The sequence below is a fragment of the Neomonachus schauinslandi genome, chromosome 5 (genome assembly GCF_002201575.2).
Source record: "Neomonachus schauinslandi chromosome 5, ASM220157v2, whole genome shotgun sequence".
NCBI classification, from domain to species: Eukaryota; Metazoa; Chordata; class Mammalia; order Carnivora; family Phocidae; genus Neomonachus; species Neomonachus schauinslandi.
In genome coordinates this window covers 25712760-25722908 of record NC_058407.1, presented here as the reverse complement: position 1 = coordinate 25722908, position 10149 = coordinate 25712760, and the positions used below count along the sequence as shown (strand labels likewise).

General features: G+C 37.2%; 1 protein-coding gene across 1 annotated transcript in view; it reads right to left on the bottom strand.

Annotated features, from left to right (window-relative positions):
* Nucleotides 1-334: 334 nt before the first annotated feature.
* FGD6 (FYVE, RhoGEF and PH domain containing 6) overlaps nucleotides 335-10149 on the bottom strand; it is a 106471-nt gene continuing 96656 nt past the window's right edge. The window contains exons 18-21 of the mRNA XM_021687529.2: nucleotides 8623-8750; nucleotides 3441-3569; nucleotides 2466-2614; nucleotides 335-371 (exon numbers count right to left, since the gene is read on the bottom strand). Coding sequence (XP_021543204.2) covers nucleotides 335-371; nucleotides 2466-2614; nucleotides 3441-3569; nucleotides 8623-8750 — 443 coding nt within the window. The remainder of the gene's footprint in view (nucleotides 372-2465; nucleotides 2615-3440; nucleotides 3570-8622; nucleotides 8751-10149) is intronic.

Genomic DNA, 10149 nt, shown 5'->3' with positions numbered 1-10149 from the left:
AGAAATCTGTGTCACAAACAGTTAATACAGTATACAATATTAAGATAAGTTTTCTGGTTTCTAAAGAAAAGGTACTTTAGAATTCAGTGTGAATCTCAGAAATAATTCTGACCATTAAGTAAACATCAAAATTTTAATAAATAACATATACATGAAAAAACAAGCATTAAAAAAATTACCTTATACCTAACAAAATAATTCATAATATTTGATGAAGATTTTGGCTGGATTTATCTTGGCAGTGTTCATTTATATAAAATTTTTGTACTGCATTTACTCCATTCTGATGAAATTCCACCCATTTGGAATCACAGAAGGGATGAAACCAGTATCACTACAATATTGTGCCTTCCTGAAATGCTTCTATCCACCTATTGGTAAGAGAAATTTGTTAGATTTGTAAAATGCAATCCTCCGATAGATGTTAAAACAATATAGATCACAGCTGTGCCGGTGGATCCAATCACCCTAGCAGTATATTTAAGAAGTTTCCTATACCAAATTAGAATTCTGCGTATATGGAATTGTCCTTTATTTGGTAATATGGCCGAAAATTTGGACTGAAAAGTGCATCTTTTATGTCCATGAAGCGTGAGGAAGGGGCCATTTCATGTAAAAGCTCTATGAAGTCCTGATGATTCCATACGATTGGTTTGGGAAATGAATTACATTTGCCAAGGCTTTTATTTCAACCCCCTTTCTGCTTTTAGGAACACAAGTTTTGTCTCTGTCTCCTTCTCTCTTAACTCCCTGGGCATCCATAGTCCAGACCTGTTCTAATACTTCCAATGAAAGAGAATCTAACATCTGATCTACTTCAGTTGATCAAAATTTTGCATGCAATATAAAGTGTATCCAAAAAAAAAAAAAGTGTCTCAGAGTTTCTAGAAGTCTTTCCAAAATTTGTTAGTCTCTAAGTTTTATCTGACAATACTCACAGCTTGCAATTATTCAGAAGACACTTGGAGGTAGTCTTTTTGTACCTCCCTAGTACTATAATTGCTTCCAGACTTACTATGAACATTTGAAATCACTCAATTTAATTAGTAAACATAGCCTACCCCAGATATAGCTCAAATTTCAAGGACAGAATTTTCAAAACTTTAAATGCAAATGGCATAAGTTATAATAAAAAAGTCTTTTAAAAAGCTAAAAATTTCCATTAAAATTAATACATTTTAATGTTCTGTAATGTGTAAAACCACCTCCATATTAGTGACTTCAAAGAGAAACTTGTAATTTAGCCTGTATTAATTCTAAATTACAAGTAAGCTGATTTCCTTCACTCAGCTACATTCAGTTGTATTGAAGGTTTTTCTACCTTGTCAACTTAATGATATAAACAAAAGATGCATATTCAAAAGAAACAATTTTTATCAGTTTGATGATGAATACAGATAAAAATCATGAGAAATGCAATTCCTAACAATATTAGAACAATTACTCTTTTATCCAAGGTAGTTTTTACAGAAAAAATAGTTAAATGACATAATTTTAAATATTCTTCAGTTCACTTGAAAAAGAATTTTTTGGAGTAACAGATATGCACTAGATATCCTGACAGACTGAAAAAAAAATCTTACAGATTATCTGTCACATTGTACCTGATTAATATCCAGGAACATATATAATTCTGGTACATTAATTCTAACTGCCTTAAGAAAAGACAAGCCTTGTTTACTTAAGGCATTCTTTTTTATATGCATGCGCATTTTAAGCCTATGGAGAAAACATGAGCACTAAGCTCTTAGAGGAAACAAAAACGTATAACTTGTGAGGCCAAAATAAAAATCACAGGAAAGATCTGGTGAAAGGTAAACTGCACTGTTTTGTTTATAAAGGACCTGAATTTCACAGAGATATGCTTCTCTATGTTAAACAACCTCATGGTATCAAAATAAATATTCTTGTTGGAATTTTAAAGAGACTGTTTAAAAAAGCCTTTTACCATCTAAAATGATATCCATTTCCTTCTACTCAGTTATTGGGAACAGCATGGGAGCCTCTTAATGTGTTTGACCCTTTCCCCAAAGAAGTAAGTTAGCAAGCAGCTGTTTAAAGTCCCGCTGTTCCATGGCACAATTGAATCACTGGATTGCCAAAGTCCTGGAATGTTTTAAGAGATGATCCTTACCCTCATGGAAGGAGAGGTCAAATGCCTCAGCTTCCTTTCCTTTCAACAGAGCAGCTTCATGCTGCTTCCTCAGAGGTCATGTATAGACAAAATATTTTGGACAGGACTACCTATTTTCTTTTCCCCTCTGTCTCCTGAAAATATTCCAGATCCTCCTGCCTGTCCTTAAAACAGTCCTAAAGACTTTGAAAAATATGTGAAATCTAACTAATTTGGATCTCTGATTTAAATTCTTAATTGTCCCCACACATGAAAGTAGGTTATTTTAAAAATCAATCATGTAAGAACTTGAAACTCATGTATAAAAGAAAAATATGCCTAAATTACTTACTTCTGAGCTGAGTGAGCATCATCTGCTTTGAACACATAAAATAACATGTTTTTATGTAGTAACTGAAACACTCTAGACTCTGAATTCTCATCTTTGACTTGAGTGACAGTGAATCCTAGTAAAGGCTGACTCTCCAAAGCTGCCACGTCCTAATTTAAAAAGATACAAAGGGAGACGGGACTTTAAATTGATAACAAAATTCAGATTTACAAACTCTTGAACTGTATAGCTATAATTTAATTTCATATACACACACATATATAAAACAATAATTCTTTGTTTTTCATTTTCTTTTATTCAACAATATTAAGCTGACCCCTCCCCACCTACCTCATGAGCCAGACACTGTGCTAAACAGTTTTCAGTGTGTTCACCGATACTCCACCGAGTATCATATATTTCCCTACAACCATGTGAAGTAGGTAATTATATTACTTTCATTTTATGGATGCAGGAAACAAGCTCAGAAATATAAGTGATTTACCCTGTCCCACTAAGGAAAAGCTTGGCTCCCAGAGCAGTGGTTTTTATAGGATGTTACTGGAACACAGGGTGATCAGGTAGGAGAAGAGGGTAATAATTAGAGCAAATAGCCAGGCATTGTTTATAACCCAAACAAAGTCTATTTTATCTAAGCTTGAGGCCTGATCAGTACAATCTGGAGATAGTCAAGGGAGTGTCAACCAAGACAGCTTGGCAGAAAGGTAAGAACCTTTGCCTTCAGTGAAGTTCTTAGTAGTCACATGACACCAAAAAAGTTACATTTTAATATTATGGAAAATTCCTAACATTTTTGAGTAAGAGCTCTAGGACACTGTTGACATTAAAAATCACAGCAACATCTCCCCCTCCAAAAGCAAAGCAAAACAAAAAATATACACAAAACAAATAGATGAAACAGATAATGTAATTATTTCCAATTGGCATTATAAAACCAGACCCCACAATCATTCATCTTTAGATTTCAGATCTTACCTCACTTGCAGCATATGTATACAGCACTTTATTTTTTATAACAAACCACAAGTGTTTCCAAGGTTTTTTATTGCCCTTTGATCTGTACAAGTAGCCACTCATGGAAGAATCTTCTGTGTTTGCTGATACCTAGTAAGCAAAGCCCATATATAGTTTACTGGTTTTCAAAGAAACAAAAGGTAAAGTAACAAAATTGCTTTTGATCACTGGTGCTGAAAGCAATAACCATAATGATATAATGTTTCAGAATGAAATTGTTTATTTTCAAAGTCTGCTACTGGACAAATCAAATACTGCCATTACCGGGGGCATAAAATACCCTTCTGTTTAGAAGCAATTCCAGCATTGGGGCACCTGGGTGGCTCAGTCAGTTAAAAGTCCAACTCTTGATTTCAGCTCAGGTCATGATCTCAGGGTTGTGAGATCAAGCGGCACGTCAGGCTCTGCACTGGGCGTGTAGCCTGCTTAAGATTCCCTGCCCTTCCCCACCACTTCTCTTAAAAAAAAAAGCCATTTTAGCATTATGCCTGGTTTAATTGAGCTTGCATATATGTATTTCTTTGTGGTGTCACCTGTGTTTTCTGGGTTGCCAGAAGAAGAAAAATAATTCTAAAGATCAGAAGTGCTTTTTGAAAGTTGCATTTTTGGGACTGTATATGTTGTTTACTGTTCTTTGCATTTTGCAATGTTAGGGAAAATTACTTAAATCTTTAACTCTGTTCCTGAAATCATTTTTTGGACTTATAAAAACTATTAACAGAGGTAAATGGAAAATTCAATTATTCATGGTGATTTTAAGGATTAGTTTCTGATCCCCAAATTTTGGTCTGAGAGAAGCTTATTTTGTTTCATAAAAGGAAATGTTAAGAAAATGTCTTAACCTCTAGACAAAAAGGTAGTAAGCTCTCAATGATCATAATCTGGCAGCTGAAACTTCTTTTTTAACATAAAACAACAGAAATAAAAAGTCAAGTTTAGGAATTATGTTGTTAGTAGAATGATGAACAGACTTTTAAAGATTTATTTATTTTAGAGAGAGAGTGCTGAGTGGGCAAATGCACACGGCAGAGTGGGGCAGAGGGAGAGGGAGAGAGAGAAAATCCTCAAGACCCCCTGCTGAGCAGGAAGTCTGATGTGGGGCAGTATCCCAGGATCCTGAGATCATGACCTGAGCCGAAATCAAGAGTCAGCTGCTCAACCAACTGACCCACCCAGATGCCCCTAGAATGGTGAACAGACTTTTAAGGTGGTTCCCCATGATCCTTGCTCTGATAATCACACTACTGTATAGTCTCCTCCCCCTTGTGTGTGGGGAGGACCTAAGACTTGCTCCTAACCAATAGAATATGGGGAAGATGATGGCATGTCACTCCCATGATTATGTTACATTCTATAAAACTCCATATTGCTAGTAGATGGGACTTTCTCCCATGCTGGCTTTGAAGTAGTTGTTGGGAGGCTTGTGTGGCATGGAAATGAATTCTGCTAACAACCTGAGTGAGCTTGGAAGTAGAGCCCTCCCTAGTTAGCCTTGCGAGGAGAACTCAACATTACCCAACACCTTGACTGCAGTCCTGCAGAGATCCCAGCTAAGCTGTGCTTGGACTCCTGAGATAATAAATGTATGTTGTTTTAAGCCTCTAAGTTTGTGGTAATTCGTTATGTGGCAACATAAAACAAATACAGGTGGATTCTATGAATTTTAAAAGTCTACCTTTAATCATGTATTAATTGTATTAATTTCTTACAAATTTTATGAGAAGGATGATATATTATTGTCTAGTAGAAAATTTAACATCTAATGTTAAATGAGAAATATCTGTTAAGTGCAAGTAAATTTATATAAAGAAGTGACACCCCTGTAGAAGACAGCCAAGTGATTTTTTAAAAATTAGAATGTTCAAATGAGATTTTGCTTAAAATGTAGTTACATTGGGATACTACTATGTACTTATGTTACATGTTACTATCATTGATCAAAGTATTTTGTATGCTCCTCTTTTGGAATATTCTTAAATTAGTTGATAAACTGTAAAAGAATACAGTCACAATACTGGATAGTCATGCATAGTCCTCTATATCTTACTTTAGAAAAGATTTTATTTACTTCTTTATTTATAGAGAGCATGAGCAGGGGGAAGAAAGCAGGGTAAGGGAGAGAGAATCTCAGTGCAGAGCCGGACACGGGGCTTGATCCCACGACCTGGATCTGAAATCAAGAGTTGGACGCTTAAACGACTAAGCCACCTGGTGCCCCTGTCCTCTATTATCCTCTTGTTTTTTAAAGAGTTTATTTATTTATTTGACAGAGAGAGAGAGCGGCAGGCAGAGGGAGAGGGAGAAGCAGGCTCCCCACTGAGCAGGGAGCCCGACGTGGGGCTCGATCCCAGGACCCTGGGATCATGACCTGAGCCGAAGGCAGACGCTTAACCAACTGAGCCACCCAGGAGCCCCTATTACCCTCTTAAAAATAAAATTGGTCTTAAGCAACTTAATGACATGAGTCACAAAACTTTCCTTCTAGTGATCTGATTATTTAAAATATAAATCAAGTCTAACTCAAGAGACACAGAGTGCCATTACTGAGGGTACTGAGGCTCTGAATGGAATTCTAAAAACGAAGAGTTTCTAAAAATGTATTGAACATTCCTGGAATAAAAACACAACTTCCCAATTCCTCAAAAAGTTAAACATAAATTACCATATGACCAGGCAATTACACTCCTACATATATTATTAAAACAAATGTCCACATGGTAATATGTCCACACAAGGTTTATAGCACTGCTATTCATAATAACTCAAAGGTAGAAATATCTCAGATGTCCATCAACAGATGAATGGATAAACTGTGGTATATACATACAATGGAGTATTATTCACATTATAAAAAGAAGTACCGATACATGCTATAACTTAGGTGAACCTCTAAAATACTATGAGAAGTGAAAATAGCCAGACAAAAGGTCATGTATTATATGATTCCTTTCACTTTTTTAAAGATTTTATTTATTTATAGGGAGCGAGTGCACAAGTAGGGGAGGGGAGGGACAGAGGGAAAGGGAGAAGGAGACTCCCCACTCAATGCTGGGCTTGATCCCAGGACCCTGAGATCATGACCTGAACCGAAGGTAGACGCTTAACCAACTGAGCCACCAAGGCACCCTTGTATATATATTTTTAAAAGAAAACTCCACACCCAAGGTGGGGCTTGAACTTAGGATCCCGAGATCAAGAGTCACATGCTCCACCCACAGAGCTGGTTGGGCACCCCTGAACTGTATCCTTTAAATCGTTAATTTTAAGTTACGTGAATTCACTTCAATTACAAATAAAATGACAAAAAACACAGCTTCCCAAGTAGAAAACTTACTTTTATGGCACGTAACCAGATAAATTATTTTTCCCAGTCTGCAAAGGAGAAAGCAGTGGTTCTCAAAATTTAGTATACATCTGAATCACAGAGAATGCTTGTTAAAGTTTCTGATTCCGTAGACCTTGGCTGGGGCCTAAGAATTTCCATTTCTAGTAAGTTCTCAGGTGATGCTGATGTGCTGCTTTGGAGGACATTTTGAGAGCCAGTGGAGTAAAGGAAGGAATGACTGCAGTGGAAGGTCTGTTTGTGTGGTTGGGTAAAACATGTACAAAATGTGACTGGAGTCAGGCTGGGTCTAGTCTAGACTAGAAATAGTTTTGTAAAACTAGCAGTGTGGAGTTTAGACTGAGGAGGAGAACAAATTTAAGAATTATATTTATAAACTATGACATTAGCATGGAGAGGAGAACAATTATAGAAAACTGAAAACTATTTCCATTGGTTAAGAAAAGCTCTGAAAGTCACTTTAGATTCAGGAACTGAGTGATGGAAGAGACAGTTCAGAGTACTAAATTGGCTTCACCAGTTTAAGAAACCTGGCAATTAGGACTGTAAGTCCTCTTCTTACTATTTCATGAGGCTGGCTATGAATCATTTCTTAGTGTTTTAACTACCATGATGGAATACACTCAACTTTATATAAAGAACACGATCTTGGTCAAATTTTTGGAGTTGTTTGCTTCCACTTTCCATGGTAGAACACCTCCAGAGTAATCAAGTAAGAACAACATTTCAAACTCTACTCTGCTGGCCACAAAACTGGTCACAGGTGGAAATAATTCATAAACTAATAAAAATGGAGGTGGCCCAGGGGCAGCACCTGAGTGGCTCAGTCGTTAAGCGTCTGCCTTTGGCTCAGGTCATGATCCCAGGGTCTTGGGATCAAGCCCCACATGGGGCTCCTTGCTCAGTGGGGAGCCTGTTTCTCCCCTGCCTGTGCTTGCTCTCTCCATCTCTCTCTCTGTGTGACAAATAAATAAATAAAATATTTTTTTTTAATTAAAAAAAAAATGGAGGTGGCCCAGATAGGCAGTGCTATGTGTTACCTGACACTGACTGACTGAACACTTGAATTCGAGGAGATGGGATAGGGTACTGGCGATGCCTATGGATTAAGCCACTGGCAGTTCTAACTGTGCAGACTATCCTAACTTTTTAAATTTTTCTTGTAAGTTGAAGGAAAGACAATTTACTATCAGTGCAGCTGTCTATAGCCAACCAATACTTACAAATAACAAACCGTGCAGATCAGTAAATGCTAATAAAGTGCCCAAAATATTCTATAGACTTCTTCCCTCTGGCATGGGGTCTCCTCAAAGTAATTTTAAAAATTCACATGTGTCGGGGCACCTGGGTGGCTCAGTCGGTTAAGCATCTGCCTTTGGCTCAGGTCATGACCCCAGGATCCTGGGATCGAGTCCCACGTTGGGCTCCTTGCTCAGCGGGGAGCCTGCTTCTCCCTCTGCCTGCCGCCCCCCTGCTTGTGCTCTCAATCTCTCTCCCTCTCTCTGACAAATAAATAAAAATCTTTTAAAAAAAAATTCCAATATATCTAAATTATCTTTACTTGCTACCATTGCTATAAAATGTTCTCCAAACCTTTCAACAGCCATTTTCTGAATGACTCAGGTCATATGGGAGACCAAGGAAGAGAGTGAGGCATCAGCCACATCCAGCACCAGTATTAAAATGCATGTCTTAATACTGTGGGAAATGACCTCTTTCTTTATGGAAGAAAAACAGTGTATTATATGGATATGAATAATTCAGCTTATATCAGGTTGCAAGTTTAATGGAAACACTTACTTCTTTGAGAGCAGCTGGGATTTTTTTCTGTTTCCTCCCTGATGGAATACTATGTAAGACTGATGATAAGGCACTTGAAGGAGATTTGTGATTTCCAGGAGATCCAATCTTAGGAGAATGCTGGTGATCTAAAACAAATCAGGTGCATTTATGTAGCCAGTGGTAAGCATTTTGCAATTCAACTTAATTCAGATCAACAAACACTGTTGCATAAAATATCTATGGAAGGATACTTGAGGAACTGATGACAGAGAGACCCCCGGGGAAAAAAGACGGATGGCCGGAAGCTGAGTGGGAGGAAGACTTTCCACAGTCTATGATTTTATACTTTTTCAGTTGTAAACCATGAGGAAAGGATGACCCTTTTGTGCCTTTGGAATAATGAAACATGTTAAAGTACTACCAACTTTAAATAAATTATATAAACTTCCCTCCTGACTTAAAAAAACCCACTAACAGCATCATTTAGTACCTAGATATATGACCAAATAAGAATATTATAATGAACAAAGTATTAGAAAAGGGGCTATGAGACAAGATCAGGAAACCATTAATTTTGAGTGCAGAGGTTTGGGGAAAGGTGGGAAGAGAGTAAGATATTTGAGTTGGCCATTAAGGTATAACAGGAGTTTGCCAAGTCAAAAAGAGGAGGATGAACACTCCATGAAGAGAAGTCAGCATAAGCAAAAGCAGAGGTATGAAATTAGATCATCTATTTGGAGAATAATAAGGCTGAGGAAAAAAAGGCTGGTTCTAAGGAATGTGGACTGTTGTTTAAGCCGTGGGAAACCAAAGGTCTTTTAGGCTGGGAAATGACAGGAGCAGACTGAATTTAGAAGAAAAAAATCTGGCAGTAGAAAGGAGGAAGGATTTGCAGCAGAAAACCTGCTGGGAAGCTATGACAGTGGTCCAAGATGAAAGATAGGGCTGAGATGAAGAAATCAAGAGAAAGGTCTTCAAAGATAAATTAGTCAAGATTTACTGACGAAAATGGGTGTGGGTGATTAGGGAAGAGAATTTTAAAAAATGAATGTTGAATGTTTACAGCCTACATGATACACCCACAGAACAAAGGGAGGAACAAAAAGGCCAGTGAAGGATTAGATAAATGTGTCTTCTTGGACAATGTATGTACAGTTACTATTACTCTATAAATATGTGGATTCTGAAATAGCATGCCATCCAGTTTTATTCACTGAGACATTCTCATTTGCTGATGGAAAGCTATTCTTCATGGAAATGAAGAACAACGTTTTTGAAATTTAGATCCTATATATAGGTTTCAGGAATTTAACTAAAACTCTCTTCCCAAAATATAGACCCGAGCAGTCCTGCTAGCTGCATTCATCTTAACTGTGGGGATGGATACCTGCAAATAATGAGCAGGCAGATATGATTTATCATTTTGTATTTGGTGAAAAGCTGAACATTTAGATATACCATAAAACCTCACCAATCAGTCCATGTGATTAGAAATGGGCTAACAAAGGGCCACCCAGTATATGTCCATAAAGATATATCTATCCA